We start from the raw sequence: 27,994 nt of genomic DNA on the forward strand, positions 1-27,994 counted from the left end.
TACACCTTTAAGAAGATGTTTTCCTGAGTTTGTCCACACCTTTAAGACGTTTTCCTGTGTTTGTCCACACCTTTAAGAAGACGTTTTCCTGAGTTTGTTCACACCTTTAGGAAGACGTTTTCCTGAGTTTGTCCACACCTTTAAGAAGAACCTTTCCTGAGTTTGTCTACACCTTTAAGAAGAATGTTTCCTTTAGTTTGTCCACACCTTTAAGAAGTTTTCCGGAGTGTGTCTACACCTTTAAGAAGAAGTTTTCCAGAGTTTGTCCATACCTTTAAGACGTTTTCCAGAGTTTGTCCACACCTTTAAGAAGACGTTTTCTGGAGTGTGTCTACACCTTTAAGAAGATGTTTTCCTGAGTTTGTCCACACCTTTAAGACGTTTTCCTGAGTTTATCCACACCCTTAAGAAGACGTTTTCCTGAGTTTGTCCACACCTTTAAGAAGATGTTTTCCTGAGTTTGTCTATACCTTTAAGACGTTTTCCTGAGTTTGTCCACACCTTTAAGACGTTTTCCTGAGTTTGTCCACACCCTTAAGAAGACGTTTTCCAGAGTTTGTCCACACCTTTAAGAAGATGTTTTCCTGAGTTTGTCTATACCTTTAAGATGTTTTCCTGAGTTTGTCCACACCTTTAAGACGTTTTCCTGAGTTTGTCCACACCCTTAAGAAGACGTTTTCCAGAGTTTGTCCACACCTTTAAGAAGACGTTTTCTGGAGTGTGTCTACACCTTTAAGAAGAAGTTTTCCAGAGTTTGTCCACACCTTTAAGACGTTTTCCAGAGTTTGTCCACACCTTTAAGAAGACGTTTTCTGGAGTGTGTCTACACCTTTAAGAAGATGTTTTCCTGAGTTTGTCCACACCTTTAAGACGTTTTCCTGTGTTTGTCCACACCTTTAAGAAGACGTTTTCCTGAGTTTGTTCACACCTTTAGGAAGACGTTTTCCTGAGTTTGTCCACACCTTTAAGAAGAACCTTTCCTGAGTTTGTCTACACCTTTAAGAAGAATGTTTCCTTTAGTTTGTCCACACCTTTAAGAAGTTTTCCGGAGTGTGTCTACACCTTTAAGAAGAAGTTTTCCAGAGTTTGTCCATACCTTTAAGACGTTTTCCAGAGTTTGTCCACACCTTTAAGAAGACGTTTTCTGGAGTGTGTCTACACCTTTAAGAAGATGTTTTCCTGAGTTTGTCCACACCTTTAAGACGTTTTCCTGAGTTTGTCCACACCCTTAAGAAGACGTTTTCCTGAGTTTGTCCACACCTTTAAGAAGATGTTTTCCTGAGTTTGTCTATACCTTTAAGACGTTTTCCTGAGTTTGTCCACACCTTTAAGACGTTTTCCTGAGTTTGTCCACACCCTTAAGAAGACGTTTTCCAGAGTTTGTCCACACCTTTAAGAAGATGTTTTCCTGAGTTTGTCTATACCTTTAAGATGTTTTCCTGAGTTTGTCCACACCTTTAAGACATTTTCCTGAGTTTGTCCACACCCTTAAGAAGACGTTTTCCAGAGTTTGTCCACACCTTTAAGAAGACGTTTTCTGGAGTGTGTCTACACCTTTAAGAAGAAGTTTTCCAGAGTTTGTCCACACCTTTAAGACGTTTTCCAGAGTTTGTCCACACCTTTAAGAAGACGTTTTCTGGAGTGTGTCTACACCTTTAAGAAGATGTTTTCCTGAGTTTGTCCACACCTTTAAGACGTTTTCCTGAGTTTGTCCACACCCTTAAGAAGACGTTTTCCTGAGTTTGTCCACACCTTTAAGAAGATGTTTTCCTGAGTTTGTCTATACCTTTAAGAAGAAGATTTCCTGAGCTTGTCCACACCTTTAAGTAGACGTTTTCCTGAGTTTGTCTATACCTTTAAGAAGATGATTTCCTGAGTTTGTCCATACCTTTAAGAAGATTTCTGTCTGTGATTTTTGCATAAAGGCCAGATTGGTGTCAAAACATTCTCTGGAGTGTGACTTTGCAAAACTGGATTGGAAACCTTGAATTTACTTTGTTTACAGGTTTCTTGACTTCATGTTTGACCATATGTGATGCTCTTTAATTAATGATGGGTGTTCTCATTAATCGGATTACCAAATGGCATGAAATTCGGAATTTATGTATATCACAGAACAACCTAGCCATATCCAGAAAATGTCTGCTAAGAATTGCTATAAATAATAATAATAATAATAATAATAATAATAATATAAAATAAAAAATAATAAAATAATAATAAAAAATAAAATAATAATAAATATGTTTTGACAAAAACAACTTCTAATAACTTGTGAAATATCAGTCACGCAAAGGAAAACTTTATATTGTGGATGGAGCTGGCATGCTCCAAAATTCATGTTGATCTTGCCTTGGAGTCTTACAAGTCTTGGGATAAGTCTGGGATAAGTCTGCTTGGGATAAGTCTGGATCTGTGGTGATGCAGGAGGTGCTTGGACCCCTATTATTCTCCTGCAAATCTTTTTTTTTTTTTTCAAAACTGAGTGATTAAGGGTGATTAAGGACATTAAACTATATATATATATATATATATATATATATATATATATATATATATATATATATATATATATATATATAGTTTTAATGTCCTTACTATATATATATATATATATATATATATATATATATATATATATATATAGTTTAATGTCCTTACTCACTCAGTTTTATGTTGAACTTGATAAAGGCTCAGATGCAGAGAAAAGAAGTTGATGTCTGATGGGTATTTTCATTTATTCAACTGTTTGTTTGTTACCATTTGAAGGGGTGGAATTGTCTCAATGTGAGCTCATATTCACCAGTTATACAGTAAAGGTTAATGATGAAGTAAAATAGTTTTCTTAAAAGTATAAAATTTCAGCTACATTGAAGATTGAAGCCTAGATTTGATATGTTTTTTGTGCACGGTCTCTCCAGTCACAGCCACATTGTTATGTGGGCTGCTGAAGAGGAGGTACTGCTGGCCCACCACCACCAGAGGGCACCCTGTTTGGAGTGCGGGCTCCAAGCACGAGAGGGCGCCAGACCCAGAAGAAGTGACAGCTGTCACTCATCCTCAGCTCCAGCTGTCACTCATTCCTCATCATCACCATCACCATAAAGGCCGGACTGCAACTCCACCTCCTCGCCGAGAAATCAACTACCGAAGAGGTAACTTTCTCTGCTGACTCAAATCATTGAGTGATAATCTGAACTTCTTTTGCAGCCGCTATCCTGTGGTGTTCTGCCTTATCTGTGGGATTGGCTTTTGGTGTGACAGCGACGGCTTCGCTTCACACTCCAATCAGATAAATGGTTAAACAGGAGCTGCACGAGTGTGTGATTGGAGGTGGAGGTGCTCCCTCCTAACTGAGTGCAGACTGTGGATTACTGAGTGTGCGGATTCACACTCATTCATCTTGTCTTTGTTTTCTGCCAGCAGTACCAGGGTCGACAGCCGAAGACAGAGGCCACCTGGGGGCTCCGGTGTTCTTCAGGCCGTTGGTGGTGGAAGCCGTGTGGGACGCGGCTCATCTCTCGTCGGGGGTCTTCTATCTTCGAGCCTGCCCACACCTCACCTGGTGTTAATTGACTTTACAGATCTTGTGTGTTTAGTTGTGTGTTGTCACAACATTAAATTATTACTTATTGGCTTATTCATTGTCCGTTCCTTTGCGCCCCCTGTTGTGGGTCTGTGCTACGACACCTTCCCAACACACATAAGCCTATATCTCCTTCAGAGTTATGAGAGTGTCTTGGTGGGTTCCCTCATTTGTTTCCTATGCTATACACATTTACCATGAAGCACTATGCACTTTGTATTTATTTGTGATTTATATAAATTAAATCCAGACATTTTCATTGACCTGGAAATGTTCGTGTGTCCATCTCTTGACTCGTCTGAAGAAAACTGGGTGCAAAAGTGATGATTTGCTGTGAAATTGGAAGGAATGTGTATACAAACGGGTGGAATTCCAAAGTGGTTCATATATTTTTGCTGAAATCCTTGAATTAATGCTCCATTTCAACACTACAAGAATGTCTAATTGTTTTATTTCAGGTCTGTTGAGTTGGTGGACAAAAGAGACAACATTTCAAAGCTGCTGATGTCCATATACTTGTGATCTGGGCTTGTTGCCCCACAGTCAACACACAACGGTTCCAGGTTTTTGTCCAGTTGTTGCTTTCCAAGTCGGCATTCTCATTTCTTTCTCACAACCCATTTGTTCTCCTGCACTCCCTTCACCGCCCATGTCTTCGCCCAACACTTCACTTTCCTCGAAAGGTGACCTTTAGGATTCAATTCAAGGATTCAAAAGGATTCAAAAGAATTTTATTGTCATATGCACAGAAGAACATGTTCCCTGCACAATGAAATGTGTCTACTGCATTTAACCCATCCTAATTGCCAGTAGGAGCAGAAGTCGCCATTAGGCGCCCGGGGACCAGCTCCAGATGTACATCCCTGCCTTGGTCAACAGCAGGGCTGAGCAAACCAGGGCTGAGCAAACCAAGACCGACCCATAACAAACGACACACATAACACACAACACACATAGGCCGGCCCGGTACATAAACATATAAAAAAGCACACACAAGGTAAGGAAGAGGGAAAAAAACCCTCAAGGTTGCTGCCTTCGAGAAGCCACAACGAGGAAAAAACTCTTATCAGCACAGAGAACAGTAAACACACAGACAAACAAGAACACAGGACGACAGCCAAGATTTGAAAGTCCAGTTTATCAGAACACTCCAGTAGCAGCCCTTTTTGGTGCTAAACAACGGCCATGACTGAATCCTGGAAGGGAGGGGGGGTTCAGCTCTGAGCAGTCACTGTTCACAGTCAACGTCAGAGCTGGAGAAGCTGAGGGAGGGGGAGACCGGGGAAGCGAGGCTTGAGTGTTTAATCTTCTTGGAGGTTTTTTATGTCAGTGGCCTTGAAGTGCAGCTGTCTTGGGGAAGCCAAATGAATGTCTGATTAGCAGACGCCTGAAAGATTCCACAGTTCTGAGAACAAAGTGGCTCTCAATGCATCTGAATGTAGAAAGGATGTGGTCATTACTGACGGTCAAGGCGGTTTTCCAGCACTGCAATCCCAGAGATGGTTTCCAATGTGCGGTTAACACCCGCCAACTGAGCAGTCACTGTCCTTCCAATCGATTCAATCAAGTGGGGCAATCTGGACGGCCCAATCAAAACAGCCTCCACTTTTTTAATTTTTCAGTAAACCAGCGCTATGCCCGCGCCACACAGCAGAAAGCCAGTCACTCCCAAGCCAAATAGATACACATCTTCGACGTCCTCCACAGACAGCGTGTAAAGGCACATGACCTGCCATCTCCTCCAGGAGTCCATCACGTAGCCCATCACATGCGTCCCAGCAGGACAGGTTGGGTCCTCCGCCCCCGAATGTCCTGTAGAAAAAATAGTGTCAATTGCGTTCACAGACCACTTTAACAAATCCATTATTGTCGCCTTTCAGAAGAGCAAAAACTGGAGCCTCACAGACAACACGCCACAGAAGCAGGAAAGATAAGGAGGGAGGGAGAGAAGAGAACATGCGTCCGTCTTGGCCGAGTGCAAGTTGGCAAAAAACCTAATGATTTTGCCTCATGATTTTGTCCAAAGGTGCTCCAGATGCTTTATCCAGCTGTTCCATCCAGACTGCATTTGGTTTTATCTGTTTTTGTGCACCACTTGCCAAATTCTACAATCCTTAAACATGTACATGAGTTAAAAATGCTAAATACACTACAAATACAAACACACTAAAAAAAAACATTATGTTGCACTGCCACCTAGTGCTTGGCAATACATAGCGCACTAAATGTTATTACGCTATTACCACGTGTTTGTGATGTTATGATCACTGTGATTCCAGTTTTTATCACTGTGCAAAACCTAAAATAACATAACTTAAGCTACATTCTTGCTCTTTTCCTTTTCTATGTAAATATGTGCAGAAACCAAATAAATCTCATTTTACTGTTGTAAGACCTTTGTTTTTTTATATCACCTCATAAATATTGCAGCAGTAACTTTAGAAGAGAAAATCAGTCATCACATTTGCATTGAGCTCTGCAGTATTTGCTAAACAGTTTCAGTCAAGTTGAAGCAAAAAAAAAAAAAAAAAAAAACAGGAAGGAGAAATGAGAGTGGGCAGAAAGAGAGCAAAAGAGTCAGAGAGGGAGGGAGGGAAGGAGGTGTGTAATAGTTTCCTGTAGCTGTGAGGTGACGATGAACCTTCCAGTCTGAGTTTGTGTCCGACTGAAGAGTGCAGACGAAGCTGAGAGAAACAGGATGCAGGCGATCAAATGTGTGGTGGTAGGAGATGGGTACGCTTTAACTTTTACATTTTCAAAACTTGAGCTGACTCTGCAGTGACACTTGTGAATGATGAAATGTAACATCTGACTGTAGGCAGTTTGAACCAAACAGAACAGAACAGGTTCTACAGAAATGTGCCACAGACTTCCTGATGTAACTGTTTGGGCAACTTCCTCTGGGGTGTTGGTGGTGTTGCTGATGTGGGCTTCTCTCAGTAATGTTTAACACCATGCACCAGTGTGTGTGTGTGTGTGTGTGTTGAGGCAAATATGACTCCCGGGTGTACATTTGACAGCCCTGACTCAGAGTGAAGGTGATGGCAGAGCAGCGCAGGCCGCAACATGAACCAAAAGGCTGCAAAGCATTGAGGAGAGCGCGGCAAGCGCATGTGCATGCTCATGAACAGTCAGGAAGACCTGCTTCTGCCTTTAAGATGTGTTCTACAAACTGAAATTCTGATTTTAACTCACATTTTGTTCAGATGTTTTGATGTTTGAAGAGCAACACCAAAAAGTTGTTCAACTTTTCTTTATTTTTTAAGTAGCTTTATTTGAAGGTGATGCAATATTCTGTGTTAAAAAAGGAGGGAAATACTGAAGTGGAAACCATGGTTGCTACAAAGGGAAGGTACACTGTACATTTTACAGTGTTAAATTAACACCACAGTGAGCGCAGATTGCCTAATTTGAAGTGGCGTTGAATTAACTCCATCATAGTGTTAAATCTGCACAGTATTTAAATGTTACAGCAAGTTGATTAACAACAGCAAAGTTAACTTAGACCTATGATGGAGTGGATTTAACACTAGGAGAGAGATGATTTGAAACTATTTTGAATGAGACAGTGTTAAATTAACACCGCTGTGAGTGTAAGTGGTCACATTCAAATCAATGTTGAATCAACTCCATCATAGTGTTAAATCTAAGTTGATCAACACAAACAGAGTTAATTTACACCTATACTGGAGTGAGTTTAACACTGGGAGAGAGATAATTTGAGTCTATTTTGAATGGGAGTATATGCAAAGATGGACCCATTCAAAGCAGTGTTGAATTAACTCCATCATAGTGTTAAAGCTACACAGTATTTCAGTGTTAAAGCAAGTTGATTAACAACAGCAAAGTAAATTTTGACCTATGATGTAGTGGATTCAACGCTAGGAGAGAGATAACTTAAAACTATTTTGAATGAGACAATGCTAAATTAACACTACAGCGAGCGCAGATGCTCACACTCAAAGCAATGTTGAACAGTGTTAAATATACAGTGCTACTGCTACAGTTCAAGTTGATCAACACCATCAAAGTTAATTTACTATACAAACGTAGAATTAACACTGTGAGAGAGATGATTTGAGACTATTTTGACTGGAACTACATGCGCAGATGGTCCCATTCAAAGTACTGTTGAATCAACTCCATCACAGTGTTAAATCTACAGTGCTACAGTTCAAATTGATCAACATCAACAGAGTTAATTTACACCTATAGCAATGTGGAATTACCACTGGGAGAGAAATGATTTCAGACTATTTTGAATGGGATTACAGGCACAGATGGTCCCATTCAAAGTACTGTTGAATCAACTCCATCATTATAGTGTTTATTCTTTATCATTACAGTGTTAAATCAGATTGATAACACTATCAGAGTTAATTTACACCTATGATTGGAAAGTGTTAACACTAGGAGAGAGATGATTTGAGACTATTTTGACTGGGACTACATGCACAGATGGTCCCATTCAAAGTACTGTTGAATCAACTCCATCACAGTGTTAAATCTATATCATTACAGTGTTAAATCAGATTGATAACACTATTAGCGTTAATTTACACCTATGACTGGGTAGATTTAACAATAGGAGAGAGATGATTTGAGACTGTTTTTAATTAGACTGCATGCACTCAATGCAGTGTTAATTTAACACTGTAAAATTGACTGTGTTCAGGTCTAACCAATAAAATAGTGCAAAAAGTTGCAATGTTTGGTGGATCTACTTCATATCCGGTCCCCGCAAAGAAGAAGGATCAAGGCATATGGCTCTTTACCACAGAATGAAAATGTAACAGTCTGGTTTCATGTCGTCTGACACACAGCCTTCCATTAGATGTCTGACAAGACTGAAACTACAACTTGATGATGTTTGTTACTTACTGAGCACAGAAGGTAATGAAGCTGATTACCATTTAGATACTAGCCATCGGTCATATTATCTGTTTGCCAAAGACAAATATTTAAAAAAAAAAAACTGTGTATGCAGTTGACAGGAGTCTCATCCAACAAGTGCATTTTTGTCTAGATTTTATAAAAAGTGGTTATGTTATTCAAGTTTGACAACTAGCAAGCCATAGATATGTGAGCATTTGGACAGGTGTAGGGTATATAATAGCTGTAGGGTATTCTTCTTTCTCTGCATCATTTATATACGATGCAGAGAAATACATATTAAAAACAGAGAAAAACAGAAGGGGTGGAGGGGCTATGATATGCTAATTTGTGTTAATTAGGTATGGACATGAAAGGAACCAGGCAAAAAACTGGAAATCATGTATCTGCCATCGAAAGGACTGAAATGCAATCCAAATACACCTGTAGTGTTGTTAGAAATACTAGAAACTGAAATCGGGTGCTCTTTTGGATAATTAGCTCTCTGGCTTTCTATCTGACTGGGGTACATTTTTCATTTAATTTAATTTCATTTTCATTTATTTATATAGCGCCAAATCACAAGCTTGCCTCAAGACGCTTCACACAAGTAAGGTCTAACCTTACCAACCCCCAGAGCAACAGTAGTAAGGAAAAACTCCCTCTGAGGAAGAAACATCAAGCAGACCAGACTCAAAGGGGTGACCCTCTGCTTGGGCCATGCTACAAACATAAATTACAGAACAATTCACAAATGAATATACAGGAAATGTTGCCAGTGCACAGGATGGTTCTGGAACAGATACCACACCCATCTCTGGATACATAGATGGTACATAGATGCTACTTTCCAGAGGTGGGGATAGGCTGGCTGTTTCTCTGTGTGGTTGCCATCCAGGATCCAAGACAGTTCTGTAGCACAACACAAGTACCTTTCATACGATCAGAATCAGCTGCCATTTGAAGGCTTTTCTTGAGACAAAATGACTTCCTGCCATGAGTTTGAAAACTGTCCGGCTGCTTACGACAGGTGCGGATGCTGTTGCCACATTGTGTTGCAAACATCTTTTTTCTTTTTTTTTTTCCTTTTTTTTTTTTTGTACTTGTCATCTGACTGGACTTTTAGCTGCACAGAAGGTGAAACCTGCACAGGTGCAGCTTGCGGAGAAGGTTTGGGGTTTTGTTTGTGTGTGGACAGTATGAGTTTGACAGTCTACGTGACAAAGCCAGAAGTCCAAAAAGAGATATAACACTTCCATAAATAGATAAGAGACAGGAACTTGGACTTAGATTAGAGGGAAGTCTGTCATGGCCTTTGGGTAAAAGAATATGCTCACACAGTGTTGATAATATATGGCCACACTGTGTGTTTGTTTGTTACCCTACATGTTGGTGAAGCAGCAACAGCAGGATATTATTTTCACTGGCGTCTGTGTGTCTGTGGCCATAAGTCAAAATGTCTGGAAGGAATGTCTTCAAACTCAGTGGGTGTATTGTTTGGTTAGATATCTAGAGGTGATTACAACCCCTGGCAATAATTATGGAATCACCGGCCTCAGAGGATGTTCATTCAGTTGTTTAATTTTGTAGAAAAAAAGCAGATCACAGACATGACACAAAACTAAAGTCATTTCAAATGGCAACTTTCTGGCTTTAAGAAACACTATAAGAAATCAGGAAAAATAATTGTGGCAGTCAGTAACGGTTACTTTTTTAGACCAAGCAGAGGGAAAAAATATGGAATCACCCTGTAAATTTTCATCCCCAAAACTAACACCTGCATCAAATCAGATCTGCTCGTTAGTCTGCATCTAAAAAGGAGTGAACACACCTTGGAGAGCTGTTGCACCAAGTGGACTGACATGAATCATGGCTCCAACACGAGAGATGTCAATTGAAACAAAGGAGAGGATTATCAAACTCTTAAAAGAGAGTAAATCATCACGCAATGTTGCAAAAGATGTTGGTTGTTCACAGTCAGCTGTGTCTAAACTCTGGGCCAAATACAAACAACATGGGAAGGTTGTTAAAGGCAAACATACTGGTAGACCAAGGAAGACATCAAAGCGTCAAGACAGAAAACTTAAAGCAATATATCTCAAAAATTGAAAATGCACAACAAAACAAATGAGGAACGAATGGGAGGAAACTGGAGTCAACGTCTGTGACCGAACAGTAAGAAACGGCCTAAAGGAAATGGGATTTACATACAGAAAAGCTAAACGAAAGCCATCATTAACACCTAAACAGAAAAAAACAAGGTTACAATGGGCTAAGGAAACGCAATCGTGGACTGTGGATGACTGGATGAAAGTCATATTCAGTGATGAATCTCGAATCTGCATTGGGCAAGGTGATGATGCTGGAACTTTTGTTTGGTGCCATTCCAATGACATTTATAAAGATACAAAATACAAAACACTACAATACAAAACTACAAAATACTAGTGATGTGTTGGAGCATTCTTTTCTTTTTCATGATTCCATAATTTATTCTTCAGAATTGAGTGATTCCATATTTTTTTTCCTCTGCTTGGTCTAATAAAGTAACCGTTACTGACTGCCACAATTATTTTTCCTGATTTCTTATAGTGTTTCTTAAAGCCAGAAAGTTGCCATTTGAAATGACTTTAGTTTTGTGTCATGTCTGTGATCTGCTTTTTTTCTACAAAATTAAACAACTGAATGAACATCCTCTGAGGCCGGTGATTCCATAATTATTGCCAGGGGTTGTAGAATCTGGAGAAGTTTGGTCAAAAGTCAAGGTCATGCAAAACCTGGTCATGAAGACCTACTTTTGCATATCTCAACAACCAAGAAGCCTAGATAGATCAAACTTAAATTATTTTTTGGATTAGACTTCAGAGTAGTTTGGTCTAAGATCAAAATTCAAGGAAAACATGGTCTGACGAAAAAACCTTTTGTACATCTCAACAACCGAGATGCCTAAATGGATAAAACTTGGTGGGAACATTATTTAGATTGATATCTAGAGGTGATTTCTAGAGGTCAAGGTCAAGAAAAACACCTTTTTTTATACCTCTCAAGAACCAAAAAGCCTAGATGGATCATCTAAAGAGGATATCGATCAGAAAAATATTCTTGATTGCTTGGTGTAAATAATAATTCTGTCACAGCTAAGTCACATGATGAGGTCATACATACTCAAAAACACATGTGTTATATAATGGTATGTAAAGTGTACAGGGTGTGTATCAGACCTCTGCTGCCTTTCATTTATTGATTTATTTTCAAAAATTTAATTGTTAAAAATGCACAAACATAACACACAAAAACATTCATTTATAGGTCTTATTTGGCGCCATTCTGTCTTGGTGAAGTTAAAGCCACGCGGCTTACTAACATGTCTCCTCACAACCACAAGCTTACCGTGTTAACACCAAATGTAGGGACAGAAACCTTGATGGAAAACCAGATTAAGAACTCAGAGTAACAGATCAGAAGTAGACATCGGTTTCTTTTCTGTTTTTTTAACAGTTCATTTTGTCTGGTTCCTCTTTACAGTACAAAACGAGGCCTCTGTTAAAAACATCACTTCCTTTCTGACTCACATGTTCTCACAACACACACACACACACACACACACAGTAAGATTTGGAGACTTCAGGCGAGTTTAACTTCATAGAGGCTTAAAGCTGCAGTGTGCAGAATTTAGAGATATAGTCACAAAAATGGACTATAGTATTCATAATAACACACCTGTTCATTAGTGTCTAATTACAGGCAACAACAAATCAAAACAAAGTGTTTTCATGAGTTTAGGAGCTGTGCGTCATATCTACGTGCGTGTGGCCGCACATGTTGCACTGCCACATCGATACAGAAGCCTAAAAGGGACATTCTTATTGTTTGAATTATTTTGCAGCGCAAATGGAAAACTGAAGGTGAAGAAATAAGAGGTGCAGTGGTTGCTGCACTAAACACTACAGCATAGACACACGGCGTAGAGAAATAATCCGTGAATTTTGGCCCTCTGTGTTTTGCTCCGTTGATCAGCTCCATCACTGTTTTGTAAAAATTCATCCATGATGGGAGGAAGCCAAATCCACTATGCCATAAGCTGATAAGAAGCTTACATAGTGTTCTTGGGGACGTCTTGAGATGTTTAAAAAAAATAATTGAAATGGGATCCTTTATTACATTTGGGCAAAGATAGAATCCAAGGGTGGGTCCAGCAATTTTGTAGTTTGGTTGTCAACAAGATTACTCATAAACCTGATGAAAGATGTTCATAAGGGTGGTGTATGTATCAAGGATACATCAGGATCAAAGGACAGATTCAGAACTGTTTTTTTTTTTTTCTATTTGGTTTTCTTATTTTTTGTTGTGTTAGTTTCTAAAACGACAGCATAATTAACTACAGCTGCGCTCACAGAGTGCAAGTACCTCCACCACCAGAGTATTTATTTTTGATGTCACACTATGAAGCAATGCACCACTTTCACACATCAGATGTAAATACAGAATATTAATTTTTCAGGTCAACTTTGACCTTGACTGAACTTTTAAAGGTCAAAGTCATAGGCCAAGGTCAATCAGAAATCATCTCCCAAAAAGAAACAAAATGATCCAAACTAGAATTTTCTCTGGTGAGTAGTTCCGAAGTTATGGCTGATTATGCGATTTTCACCATTTGCGTGACCTTGACCTTGAAACTTGAGCTATGACCTTGAAAAATGAACTCACTCTATTCTAGGATTATCTGAACTGTATGTCCAGATTTTATGATGATAGATGCAGAACTGTGACTGTGAGACTGTTAACTAACCAACAAACAAACAAACGCAGGTGATGACATAATAACAAGGACAATGTTAGGACAACGTTAGGACAACTGTCAGGACGCCTTCACACCCTGAATGGTCCATTATAAGGTGGTGGTGGTGGGGCTGGAAGCCTAGTGTATGTTTTGTTTTTGCACCCCAAAAGCACTTTTTTCTACATACAAGCCAACAATAATGACAATGGATCACAAGTATGAAAAAAGTGACGAGCCTTTCCACCAGTATAACCCGACATCACGTCTGAGGAACCTTCTTCCGCTGCCTGGTGACCAATGCCTGCTTGAATAACTCAGTGAGGTTGAAGTAACTCTGCGTGTGCTGCTGGCGGAGGCGGGGAGCGATCACAGCAAAACGCAGCAGGGCCAGTTGGTACTTGTTTGATCATCTCTGGCAGGCAGGCACGCAATTTCATCACTGCGGATGTTCAGACAACATCCAGTGTTCCTGCTGCCTGTCTTTACAAATTTTAAAGCCACAGGCCTCCAAAAACATTCACATACAAAACAGACCTTCAAGGCCTTTTTTTCGCATAAATTAATGTGTATGTTTAAAGCTGTTTACAAATGAAAACATTATAATGTGACAGGAATCTCACGGACATCTAGAACACAAGACTGAAGTTCCCTCCATTAACTGCAGTAATAAAGTAATCTCACCTTCCACTTCTCCTTTTCTTTGTCCTTCTTTGTCACACGTGTAATAAATAAAGTTTGTTTTCTTCTCATAATGTTTTACTGTTTGTTTGTTTAGAGCTGTGGGTAAAACATGTCTTCTCATCAGCTACACCACCAACGCCTTCCCCGGAGAGTACATCCCTACTGTGTGAGTATGACGCACACGGACACACGCTGGCTCCATCGAACCCAAATTATACCACAACAATATCAAATATACTGAAAAGAAAAAAAAAAACACACGAGAAATGCACAAGTATTCAGGATTGAGATTAAAAAAAAACTACATGTATCGGCTGCTCTCATTTGAGTGTAACTTTAAATAATATGCATATGTCACGGACATGAATGAGCAAAGCTCTTCAGCATCTCACCATGTCATTTAGGTCCTTCAGACTTTTTTCAGCAAATGCTTCTGGGGAGCATTAGCATGGCCAAAAAACTTCACCATCTGGGGGGGCTCCCAGACCCCCTAACTACGGCCCTCTTAACTGCCGCCATTTTAAGCATTTTCTTTATTTGCAAATCATATGCCTGAAAAAAGAGTCCTCACCATCTCATTTAGGTCCTTCACACTTTATTTTCAGTAAATGCTTCTGGGGAGCATAAGTATGGCTAAAAAACTTCATGAGTGACGCTTTGCTCGTATAACGCAATGCTAAAATAAACTCAGCCGTATGAGCATCGTCTTTTTCATAATTTGCAGATGTTTAATTAATGATTAAGATTCTATAGTCTTACGTACAAGTTATGCATGTTCAGTAAAATATACATGTTCAATCACTCAATCAAAAACATTTATGTTTTAACAGCATCTGCAGGAGGCCGCGCGTGTGTGTGTGTGTGTGTGTGTGTGTGTGTGTGTGTGTGTGTGTGTGTGTGTGTGTGTGTGTGTGCGTGTGTGTAAATGAGCTTTTGTCAAGAGCGGAATTTGTCCAAATCGAGGAATATTTGTAGATCACCTTCTGTGCATTTTCACATATTAATGAGACAAATTTAACTCCATAGGAAGTTAGCTTTGAGTTAGTTGAAGATAGCGTGCATGCTAACATCTGCAAAATGTCTTGTAAATGACCCCAGAGGTGGTATCAGGTTACAAAAACAGCATTTTCAGTTTTAGAAGTGTTTAGTTCTCTCTAGCTTTTACATAAAATGTATATGTTGCGGAAATGAACAAGTGAAGCTCTTCAGACACTCACCATGTCATTTAGGTCCTTCACACTTTATTTTCAGTAAATGCTTCTGGGAAGCATAAGCAGGGCCAAAAACCTTCAGCTTCTGGGTATATTATATTATTATTATTTATTATTATTATTATAATGATATTATATGAGATGGGACCCCCAACTATGGCCCTCTTAACTGTTTAAGAGGGCCATAGTCATATAATATCAACCCAGGAAGTGTTCAACCTTTGACATTTCCTGTTTCACTTTGGGCTCAAAATTTGGCACTTCCTGTTTCAGGTTCAACTTGTCACTGAGTTCCCACGAGATCCCATGAGATCTCCTGTCTTGTCAATCCAGGAAGTGTTAAACATTTGACATTTCCTGCTTCACTGTGGACTCAAAATGTGGCACTTCCTGTTTGGGACTCAGTGTACCATGAGCGAGCTTTGCCTTCGCTCATAATATACCTGTAATGAAGTTGGTAGAAGCTAGCTACTCAAGGAAGCCATACTAATGTCCACAAAATGATTATGTTCAGAGGTGTTATTAGGTTCCAAAAACAGTGTTTTCAGTTTTAGAAGTGTTTATATCTCGCTAGCTTTTACATAATATATGAGAAACGTATATAAACACACAAAACAAAGCGGTTTTGAAGACACCACCCACTGACGTCATGTTGCAGCTCTACTCTGATTGGCTCTCACCTCCACCACTCAAAAACAAAACTGAACAGATTGAAACAGATTGTAACTTTTAAACCTCTTAAAATACCTCTTAAACTAGGTCAAGGTTAGCCATATTTGAACTTGTCCAAGGTCTGTGTCCCAAGAATGTTCCCTGTGAATTTGAAGACTGGCAGTAATAAGATTGGACCTATGCTGAGCACAGACAGACAGACAGACAGACAGACACAAAACCTTCACAATACCCAATAGCCATATTTAATGACCAAATGAAAATGTGTCAGAAATCCACAAAAAGGCAAAATATTACACTTCTTGCATCTCTCATTTCCAAATGTAAGAAAAACTTTTGGTGACCCGTAGAGACTGAATGACCATTTTACCTGTTTTAGCACAATAGTAAAAATTATAGAATATTGGTTGGTACCCTTTTTTTAAGTACATTGCTTCACAGTACAATGGAATCCAATTATGGGTTTTATATATATATATATATATCCATCACAAATCCATGTCCATCACAAATGAAAGGGCATCAACAGATACAAACTGAATATGTGTTGAAATTCAAACCACACATTCAGTTAAGGTTTGGCTGTAATTCCTCTGTGGGACCACATGAGGACAGTGTTACTTAAGATGTTGCTTCAGTGTCTAACTAGTAGGACTACTCCCAAACCAATAGAATCTCGTTTCAAAAAAGGCATAAAAACATCTATGATTTTAAAAAAAATGTCATCACTGCAGCATCCTGGAAATCTCAAGCTTTGTAGCTTTGAAAATTATAAAAAAAAAAATTCAAGTATGACTGTTTTATATATGAGGCGCTACATGAGTTGTGGTGGTATGAGGGCCTCTACCAAACGAGACTGTGTCGTACCGTTTTAGGTGTACCACTTTTAGACAGAAGGGTGATAAACGTACCATTATCAATAAGACTCTGCACTACATATCACGCTTTTGAAATCTACGAGGGCTGTCAATAAAGTAACGGTCCTTTTTATTTTTTTCAAAAACTATATGGATTTCATTCATATGTTTTTACGTCAGACATGCTTGAACCCTCGTGCGCATGCGTGAGTTTTTCCACGCCTGTCGGTGACGTCATTCGCCTGTGAGCACTGCTTGTGGGAGGAGTCGTCCAGCCCCTCGTCGGAATTCCTTTGTCTGAGAAGTTGCTGAGAGACTGGCGCGTTGTTTGATCAAAATTTTTTCTAAACCTGTGAGACACATCGAAGTGGACACGGTTCGAAAAATTAAGCTGGTTTTCAGTGAAACCTTTAACGGCTGATGAGAGATTTTGAGGTGATACTGTCGCTTTAAGGACTTCCCACGGTGCGAGACGTCGCTCAGCGCTCTCAGCCGCCGTCGTCAGCCTGTTCAAGCTGAAAACCTCCACATTTCAGGCTCTATTGATCCAGGACGTCGTGAGAGAACAGAGAAGTTTCAGAAGAAGTCGGTTTCAGCATTTTATCCGGATATTCCACTGTTAAAGGAGATTTTTTTAATGAAAGACGTGCGGACGGGTCCGCGCGTCGGGACGCAGCCGACGCGGTGCGGCGGCACAGGAAAAACACCTCCGTGTTGATAACCATTTGTAAAATCCAGGCGGCTTTTGATGGCTTTCAGTGGAGTGAGTATATGAGAAATTGTTTAACAGGCAGAACATGTTCCAACTTGTCCTCAAGGCTTTCAACAGAGGTGTTTTTCCTGTGGCGGAGCGTCGCGGCGGCTGCGTCCCGACGCGCGGACCCGTCCGCACGTCTTTCATTAAAAAAATCTCCTTTAACAGTGGAATATCCGGATAAAATGCTGAAACCGACTTCTTCTGAAACTTCTCTGTTCTCTCACGACGTCCTGGATCAATAGAACCTGAAATGTGGAGGTTTTCAGCTTGAACAGGCTGACGACAGCGGCTGAGAGCGCTGAGCGACGTCTCGCACCGTGGGAAGTCCTTAAAGCGACAGAATCACCTCAAAATCTCTCATCAGCCGTTAAAATTTTCACTGAAAACCAGCTTAATTTTTCGAACCGTTTCCACTTCGATGTGTCTCACAGGTTTAGAAAAAATTTTGATCAAACAAAGCACCAGTCTCTCAGCAACTTCTCAGACAAAGGAATTCCGACGAGGGGCTGGACGACTCCTCCCACAAGCAGTGCTCGCAGGCGAATGACGTCACCGACAGGCGTGGAAAAACTCACGCATGCGCACGAGGGTTCAAGCATGTCTGACGTAAAAACATATGAATGAAATCCATATAGTTTTTGAAAAAAATAAAAAGGACCGTTACTTTATTGACAGCCCACGTATTTAAAATTGTGGCTACTGGAAAATCAGAAGGTATGTGTCTACATCCAGCTATGTCAGACTGGACCCAGGCAGAGCATTCTGCATTCTTTTACGTTGTCCTCGTCATTGTGTGTCTTGTTTTGGTGTATTTTCTGGTCTCTGTTATCATCCCATCTCTAATTTGTGTAGATGGCTTGTATATGTTTATATGTTTTTATGTAACCTGCCTGGAGATTGCGGATGAAAAATAGCAATTTTAACTCTGGCATGGTTGTATCCTGTGTTTTGTTTTGATGTTCTTGAATATGAATGGCCCCTATTCAAATAACGACTGTCAAAACCCAACTCCTCGTCCATGCTGTGACACCTGGATAATGGATCAAGAAGGAGATTGTCTGTTGGGGTAAAATACAGTGGGGAAACCCTGAACACAAGACTGTAAATGGGGCTCTGGTGAAACAAAAAGTCCTCAGCTGTAGGCGAAGGAGGTGATGGCTTGTAACCCAATGGCTGTGAAGGTGGATGAAGGCTGCAGCAGGTCTTCAGACCCCAATTGCCTGGGATTTCCTGCCCATTGGACCAGGCTAAGGATCTGTCAAGGGCCGTGTCAGCATGGAACCACGTTCCTACGTTAAACAAACCCAGGCACTGGCATCTGTAGATCAATCCTGGATGTAGATATCCCATCCGGAATTGATCAAGAGACAATCTGCACCACCACAGTAGGACTACCACAATTCAAAGAAACCAACTAAATAAGTAAAAAAAAGATATGACATTCGAATTGCAGAATAATGTATTTGCAGTGACATAACTTCTTATATTTGGATGTTTTAAGCAGCAGAAGTCAAACGAGGTTTTATTCAAATCTTGCAAGTAGCAGCAATTTGTACTTTGCCGGAGTTCTTTCCTCCATCAGTCATTTTTCTGCATCACTGCCACATATTAATGACTTCTGATCATTTTGTTAATAATGTCATGGACTGCAGTACTTAACACTTATCCACTCCAGAATTCTGCTCATCACTCATCTTCAACTGCTTGCCCGGGTTCAGGTCACGGGGGCAACAGCTCCAGCGGGGGACCCCAGAATTCCCTTCTCCAGGCCACATTGACCGCCTCTGACTGGCGGATCCCGAGGCATTCCCAGGCCAGTGTGGAGATATAATCTCTCCATCTCGTCCTGGGTCTTCCCAGGGATTTCCTCTCAGGTGGATGTGCCTGGAACACCTCCCTAGGGAGGCGTCCAGGAGGCATCCTTACCAGATGCCCTAACCACCTCAGCTGGCTCCTTTCAGTGCAAAGGAGCAGCGGCTCTACTCTGAGTTCCCCATGGATGACCGAACTTCTCACCCTATCTCTAAGGGAGACACCAGCCATCCTCCTAAGGAAGCCCATTTTGGCCGCTTGTACCTGCGATCTTGTTCTTTTGGTCATGACCCAACCTTCATGACCATAGGTGAGAGAAGGAATTCTGCATTATTATTATTAATATTCATACAGTTGTGTATACATTTGTACATTATTGTATATTTACTTTTGCAGTCTGGTGCAACATCTGCATCCAACAGGTTTCATCACTTTGAGTGTAATATTTCAGTGTTTCAGAGAAATGTATCAGTTGAAATGGAGTACGATGTGCACGTATGTTCACTCGGTTGACCATCTACACCCTTTCATAGCTTTGACAACTATTCCGCTAATGTGATGGTGGACAGCAAACCGGTCAACCTAGGACTCTGGGATACAGCTGGACAGGAAGACTACGACAGACTCCGTCCACTCTCCTACCCACAGACGGTAACAACAACATAGACACAACACTTGTTAAACATGCACCAAAACACTGTGTGTGTGTGTGTCAACGTAACCAGGGAACACGTGAGAGTGTGGGCTGAGGATGCATCAGCCGGAGAAAGAAACTTAAAAGTTTTTTTAAGGAGAAAACCACAGCTTCCAGTTCTGTTTCCCTGTCAGAAATCTAACATTAATGAACTATATTGAGATTATTCTTCAAGGCAACACAGCATCACTTTGAAGAAGTGTATTTGTTGAAATTTGCAGAAGGATGCATGCTGCATTCAGCTTTACGGCAGAACATATGTTTGACAGCTGAATGGCTCATGTTTCAACTTTTAAAATTGCAATTTTCCAGTGGAAAAAAATGGGGAAATCACAATTAAAACTATTGTTTTTAGTTCAGGGGTTTGGGAACTTTGAGTGTTCCTTCCAATGTTCGCCAAGTACCACAAACAAAAACCCACTAGTATTTAGTTTAAACACACTAACATTTTAATCCAAGAATTTAGACCCAGCCTCTGTTCTGAGTGTCTCCTCCTTATGTTTAATTTTGACAGGAAGTCCAGGAATCAATTGTGTTTGTTTGGTTAAAATTTCATGTTGTCATCATATTTGTAACAATGACCATTCAGAGCTTCAACAGGTCATAAATAGATCTCTCCCTCTTTTTTGCTGCTTTCCATCCAGGATGTTTTTCTCATCTGTTTCTCCTTGGTGAGTCCGGCATCCTATGAGAATGTCAGAGCCAAGGTAAGCATGCAGGATTGTACTACCTATACCTGGTTATCGTCATTATTATGTATATATATATATATATATATATATATATATATATATATATATATATATATATATATATATATATATATAGTGTTTCAAAGTAACTTTGAAAAGTTACTTTTTTAGTTGCTTTATACAGTTACGTTATGCAGTTATATTTTCCAGTTACTTCATTAGCAGCTTTATGCAATTACTTTATTAGAAGCTGCCAAAAACTTGCAACTAGTAAGTAATGTAACTAATAAGGTAACTAGTAATCTAACTTGGTTACTCTTAAGATTGAGAAATCAGCAAAGTAACTAATCAGCAAAGTAACTAATAGTTACTTTTCTGAGTACTAATACTTAAAAATAACCAAGTTAGATTATGAGTTACTTTATTAATTACATTCAGCAGCTGCAAACAATTTGTCCACAGCTGCTAATGAAGTAACTGTAAAATATAACTGTATAGAGTAACTAATGAAGTAACTTTTCAAAGTTACTTTGGCAACACTGTGTGTGTGTGTCTATCTATCTATCTATCTATCTATCTATCTATCTATCTATCTATCTATCTATCTATCTATCTATCTATCTATCTATCTATCTATCTATCTATCTATCTATCTATCTATCTATCTATCTATCTATCTATCTATCTATCTATCATTTGACTTAAGACTTTGACCTTGAAAATTATTTCGAAGGTAAAATTTTGTAGAATTGGAAAAAGGTTTGCTCTCTTAAGAATGCGGTGCTCTAGTTGCATTTTGCAACAGAAGATAAAAAAAAAAAAAAAAAAAAAACGGGGCGCAGAGGCATGAAACAAAAGGATCACCGGTGGCTCCATTGTACAATTCTGCTGGTTGCTCATGTTGATGTACACGTCATTTTATGAAACAGAGGATCATGCATATTGTTTATTGCAACAGAAGGAAGGGGAGCGTGAAACCCTGCTGCCAAAAAAGCACAAATGTGAAATGAAACAAAATTCTGACTGGCAATGGCACAGTGCAGTCTGCTACCTCACCACTAGATGACACTAAATCCTACGCTCACAGAAATATTTAACACTAACTTTTAACATTTATGTAATTTTATTACATGACAAATTCCCATTTACTTTTTTTTTAGATAATTTTAATACAAACCTACCAAATAAACCTTACATGATACATATTCATTACTGTAATAAATAAAAATACATAAACTATATTGTTTGAATTGCATAATAATTATGTTACCTATACAAGATAAATGGCATAGGCAACATAATTATTATGCAATTCAAACAATATACTTTATGTATTTTAAATAAATACTGTCTTTATTATTGATTTAGAGTAATTATATTTTATTAATACTAAATACATAAAGCTGAGGATTATGTATTTCAAATGAATAGGATTTATTACAGTAATGAATATGCATCATGTAAGGTTTATTTGGTAGGTTTGTATTAAAATTATCTAAAAAAGTAAATGGGAATTTGTCATGTAATAAAATTACATAAATCTTAAAAGTTAGTGTTAAATATTTCTGTGAGTGTACACACTGCAGCTATAAAATGAAATCCATATCACCGAAGTACACTGAAAAGAGGAAAGATGATTTCAATAGGGTACATGAGTTGCACGTGTTCCCAATGTGTCGAAACAACACAATTTTCCGATGTTTCTCAATTAGAAATGTCTCAGCGGTAGGATGGGCCTTTGGTGCTGCTGCATTTTTTTTTCTCTTTTTGGTAAAGGACAGGAGAGGATGTATATTCAGGCATCTTTCAAGAATTATATAAAAAATAGTTTGTGAAAAATATGTAATCTTTCTTAACATTACACTGTAGATAAAATTTAATTAAAAGTTATTCTAAAGGATTCCGCCAAGACGAGATATTGCTAGAAAGCATGCTGCTTAGAGAGTGGAAAAAATGGGAATGATGAGAAGAAAAGGTACGCATTCATCAGATTATTCCAACAAGAAAAAAAATATTTTGTGTCTGGCTGAAGTGCAGTTTTCTAAGTGATGTGAACACAATGACTCTTACAGCAGATACCGTCACTCGTTTTCTCAATGGGGGCAATAGCTGGACTGAAAATAGGCGAGGCGAACGAGTAAAAAAAGATTTAGTGCAGAGGAGCATGGAGAGGAAATTGAAAGATGGCGAAGATAAGAAGGAAAAGGGGAGAATCGAGTGAGGAATCAGAAGTAAGAATTTTTATGAGACCTGCATAGTCTGAGCTGCACTGCTATATATGTTTTTCATGCACTTTTGGTGCTTTAATCTTCTTGGTGGCCACTTTCAGGATTACAAACAGATTTGCTCCTCTGATTGACCATTTTAAATGTAGTTCTTTGGTTCATTTGGATGTTTCTCACTAGTGGTACCCAGAGGTTCGCCACCACTGTCCCTCCACACCCATCATCCTAGTGGGCACCAAACTGGATCTGCGAGATGAGAAGGAAACCATCGAGAAGCTGAAAGAGAAGAAGTTAGCGCCCATCACCTACCCTCAGGGATTGGCTCTGGCTAAAGAGATAGGTCAGTCACACAGCCGGGGTCTGGGAGAACATGTAACCTACACACAGAAAGCACCAAGTCAGAACCTAGGACCTTCTCACTGTGAGGCAACAGTGCTAACCACTAAGCCACCTGATGAGCCGATCATCATAAATATATAATGCCACAAATAAAATGTAGAAATATTAAGTGGAAAAACCCCAAACCAACAGCAGCAACATTACATGTTGAACACAGCTCACAAAATAAATTATTTTCTTTTCTTTTTTTAAGATAGCTACATGCTAATTATCCCGGTGAGCATAGAGAGCAATTATAATATCTGTGCTAGTTTAGATAGACGGCTAGGCACCATGATAGTGAGTACTACCCTTAATAAAAAGAAAATAAAAAGCACTTTGTCTGTTTTATTAAATAAAAGTAGTAATAAGTTTACTACCGAAGTACACTTTAAAGCATACTTGTTGGTGTGCTATTTCAATATGTCTCAGGATTAAATTTGCCAACTTCTTAGTTTATAAAATCATATTTTTACACTCTAAATGTAAGAGTAGCACAGTTTGAGTACACAGTTTTGTTTTTACTGAACAATGACCATGAGGTTTTTGCAATTTGGTGCTACTGTAGTTACTGTAGACCACCTTTTAGGTTATGAAAGTACAAGTAACCTTTTAGGTTATGAAAGTACATGAAAGTACGACATACAAAGGATTTTAAAGACATTCCACTCTGATCAGGATTTGATCCAAGAACTCTCTGGTCACAGCTTACCTGAGACCATTAAGTCCAACTTTACAGCAGGTGATTTCTCTGTTACCTGAAGACAGTTGTTTCTTATAGCTACAAGTATATTTGTCAGTATACGGCAAGTATAGTGAGATTCTCCTGCATTTTCATACATTTTTCATACATACATTATTCCGCATTTTGTCATACATTTCAGTGTACCTTTTAGTAAACATAATCTAAGTAGGGGAAACCGGGGCACAGTGAATCAGTAGCTATATCTGCAAAACTACATATAAATTTGCAGCAGTTATGCCATATTTTTATTCATAAAGACATCCCCCTTATAAATTAGTGTTTTGTTTTTGGATACATTAAGGATAAAACTAAGTGAAGTCAGTTTTTTCCTATCAAAAGTAAATTCTGTGGATATCAGTGTCTTTGTATTTATTTCTCACAACAGAGGAAAGGTGGTCCAAAAATTGTAATTAGTTAGAAGACTACCCCATCCAACTGATGAGCATGTGTTATGTCTTCTCCAGACTTTCAGCTATTTGATAACATGACTCGTGTGTGATTTACTAAAGTGATTTTCTAAGCCCCAGTATCAAGTGGATGACAAATATTACTTGTTGAAGCTTATACATTCATTTTTTACATGAATTCTTTCTATAATTTGTATATATAAACAACTGTTTTCATGTTTGAACAGAAATTCTGACTGTTGTATTTATAATAGTTTCTAAAGGACTTATATCACTATATAAGACACTCACACATTAGATAGCTGGTTTTCTGGATTAGTTTGTATATGCATCAGCATATATTTAATAATTTTGAAGAAATCTTTACAATTGTGTTTTTTCATGTCATTTCATTTTTTTCATTTCATTTCATCTAAGTTGATTCACTGTGCCCCGTGAATTTGTGTCTGGAGCACAGTGAATCAAAAATTTTCAAATCGATTTTAAACACCTGTAAATTACACTTGGAGAGACATAAATAACAGTCTTATAAACAATAACTTGCTGTATTAAATCCACAATAGAATTACCTAAACCTATGCGTAATGTGTTTATGCTGCCACAAAACATCATTTCTGATCCACTGTGGCCTGGATTCCCCTACATGACACGTAAACTCAAAGTACACGTGCTTATCTTTAGTTTAACAGAGATATACCTTTGACTTGGATAAACTAAAGCTACGGTCACATTAGCTACAAATGACGGCGTCACGCCGTTGGCTTTATGTCTTGGTGAGCGTTCACAGGGCGTGCACACCTCATCTCTGTAAGATTGTAAATCACTTCAGAGGTGTCATCGGGCAACCCAAGAGTGTTTCTTTATCACTAACTTCTACAAAATATATGAGAAACATATTCCATTTATACAGAAACACAGCTCTTTCAAAGTGTGTTCCGCCAACTTGGATTATTTTATCAGAGCGACCAACTGACATTACGCTGACTATTGACTCAAATTGTCAGTCAATGTGAGCATTAAAATACAAGTAGGGAAACAGAATGTTGCCATGTCAGGTTTTGTTGTATGTTCGTATGCTCTTCGGGATGAATGTGGGTTTGATTAATGTTTAATTAATCAAACCACAGACGCAGTGAAGTACTTGGAGTGTTCGGCTTTGACCCAGCGTGGACTGAAGACAGTTTTTGACGAGGCGATCCGAGCTGTGCTCTGCCCTCAACCCGCCAAGGTCAAGAAGAAGGGGTGCATGCTGCTGTAACCGGTGAGGGAAGAGTGCAAGCTGGACTACAGCTTTTCAGAAGTTGTCTGCTTTGGAGATAAAATGAGCAATTTTATTGTGAATTTTGGTGTTCTGAATTCAACTATGACAGTTGAAACTGCTGACTGGTTACTGTTTCTAAGATGTTAAAATATTAGTTTTTAACGTCACACTGATTTTGGACTAAATGATGCTTTACATATGTAAACATTCTTCTTTTTTTGCCATTTGTTTCATTATAATTTACAGATTTTTGTAAAGGAAGGTAAGCAAGGAAGACTAGAAATATTATCATGTAAAGTAAAAATAGTCATAAAAGACTGATTAAAAAGTGACTGATGATTACAACTCACTTGCCCTCCATCTTTAAGAAGTCAAGGGTCATAAACTGCAGCTGTTTTTCTGTTTTACTTTCACTTTTGATACTCTGTGTGCTTCTTACCCTGTGTGCTGCTGTACAATGCTCAGTTTTTTCCTCAGTTTCCCTGAGGGAGGCTTCCCAAAGGATCAATAAAGTTCTATCTAATCTAATCTAAGATAAAGACTGACCCCGCAGTATATTTTGAAATCTTCAGGCAATCACCACTTTTAAGTATAATTTCCATTCTCAGCAAACCATAATTCACAACGATAAATTGTGCTTGTCAAGAAAAATTGCTGTCCTTCTGGCCATCCTTCAGTCCATCTGTACGGCAAAACATTCCACGTCCTAAAACTCAAGAATGGTAAAACTCTAAAAATCATACATTAACACTCGGAGGCCAAAACTCAGCTTGCCAAAAAACTAAATAAATATCAGATATTTCTGACATTTAATTTTTTTTAATTATTATTATTTTGAATTTTTGGTTTCAAGTAAGCATATCAGAAGCCCTGCAATGCTCCCATCATCCACAAGATGGTGACAAAGCTGCTCAAATTTGCAACAATGTCTCAACTCTTTATTAATTTGTGAAATTAAATTTGGGTGAAAATGAGATGGGCTGACAGCCAAAAATCATCTTACAGTTTGACTACATTTATTTTGGAAACATTTTGGTTGTAGACAAGTCATATCAAATAAATCAAATTAATGAGAACTGATGTTGTGTGCAACAGCCATTGTCATGTTTGACATCAACATTACAATAGATATTATATATATATATATATAATGGAAAATGTGTTCCTTTCACATAGATTTGCTAATGGCCAGGAGGAGAGACCTGCAGAGCAGCTAATGAGCTAGAAAACACGACGATAACTTGACAGTGAAGCAACCTTTTTCCTCAGCAGGACATAAATTAATAACATCAGAACACAATGTCCAAAAGGGGGGAAAACAGAGATCATTTTAAGCCTCTACCTCTTTTTTATAACATTGCCATAATAATTGCACTGAGCACATCCTGCTGGCACTTTGAAAGGATGTGAAATGTTTATTTCCACAAAATGCTATAACAGGAAATGAGTCTTGCTGTTTTTCTTTTCTGTTTAACCAGAACAGAATTAAAGATGCTCAAACTGTTCGTGCTTGTGTCATTTCCACCTGTGTGTACAACGATAATGGTTTTGCAAATTCATGTTTTTCACTCTTATCATTTTCCTCCAGGAGCAGAGATACACAGCGAGAGAGAGAGTGAGAGAGTGAGAAAGTGTCTCCAGACTGGCGGGGTAAAAGAACAAAGGCGATTTGAAAGTGGTTATTTTTCTGAATGGAAACCGCGTCTGGATTTGCATCAGCTGAAATGATAATAATTATAACTTTCGATGTTGTAATGAATCAATGGCAGAGGTTTTTTTTTTGTTTTTTTGTTTTTTGCAGCACACTTAAACTGGTTTGCAAAATACTGTTTCGTCAACCGAGCTGTAGCTGAAGTGACTTTTCTTTAAAATACAACAATTTATCAGGAATAAATCATAAATTAGAGCTGCAGCTGACTGCAGGAGGAGTATAAGTAAAAGCAAATCACATGTAGTTTCTGCACTATTGAAATATATTTGTGTGTTGGGCTCTTTTGTGTACAATGAAAAAAGTGTGTTGGATTGACTTGATTTAAATAAGTACATTGGTTGCACATAATCACAATCTAAATAACTTTGGACACAATATCCTGGTACATATTTAAAGTCATGCTTAATTTTTTCAGTGTACTGATACATTTCTATAAGTACAGCAGAGTGTAAACTGTTTCTAGTACATTTAGTATATTTATCATGTCTCCTGAAATTAAATTTTGGACACCACATGAATCTTGTTTGTTTGTTTGTTTGTTTTTTTTTAGAATGTCTTGTGCTTTACCATACCTGAACGTTGGAACGCCCAGAATATTCTGCTTGTAAACATGTCAAAAAAAGGGAGTGGGTGGATGCAGAAACACATGGTAA

General features: G+C 38.7%; 1 protein-coding gene across 1 annotated transcript; it reads left to right on the top strand.

Moving 5' to 3' along the window:
- Positions 1–6,184: 6,184 nt before the first annotated feature.
- On the top strand, positions 6,185–27,859 carry rac2 (Rac family small GTPase 2). The gene is made up of 7 exons (XM_034188335.1): positions 6,185–6,319; positions 14,014–14,085; positions 19,762–19,879; positions 20,567–20,629; positions 23,020–23,179; positions 25,497–25,630; positions 27,219–27,859. Exons 1-6 carry the CDS (start codon positions 6,285–6,287, stop codon positions 25,625–25,627), a joined length of 579 nt encoding a protein of 192 aa, XP_034044226.1. The 5' UTR covers positions 6,185–6,284; the 3' UTR covers positions 25,628–25,630; positions 27,219–27,859.
- The last annotated feature ends 135 nt before the right edge of the window (positions 27,860–27,994 follow it).

The sequence above is a fragment of the Thalassophryne amazonica genome, chromosome 15, assembly GCF_902500255.1.
Source record: "Thalassophryne amazonica chromosome 15, fThaAma1.1, whole genome shotgun sequence".
Taxonomy (NCBI): Eukaryota; Metazoa; Chordata; class Actinopteri; order Batrachoidiformes; family Batrachoididae; genus Thalassophryne; species Thalassophryne amazonica.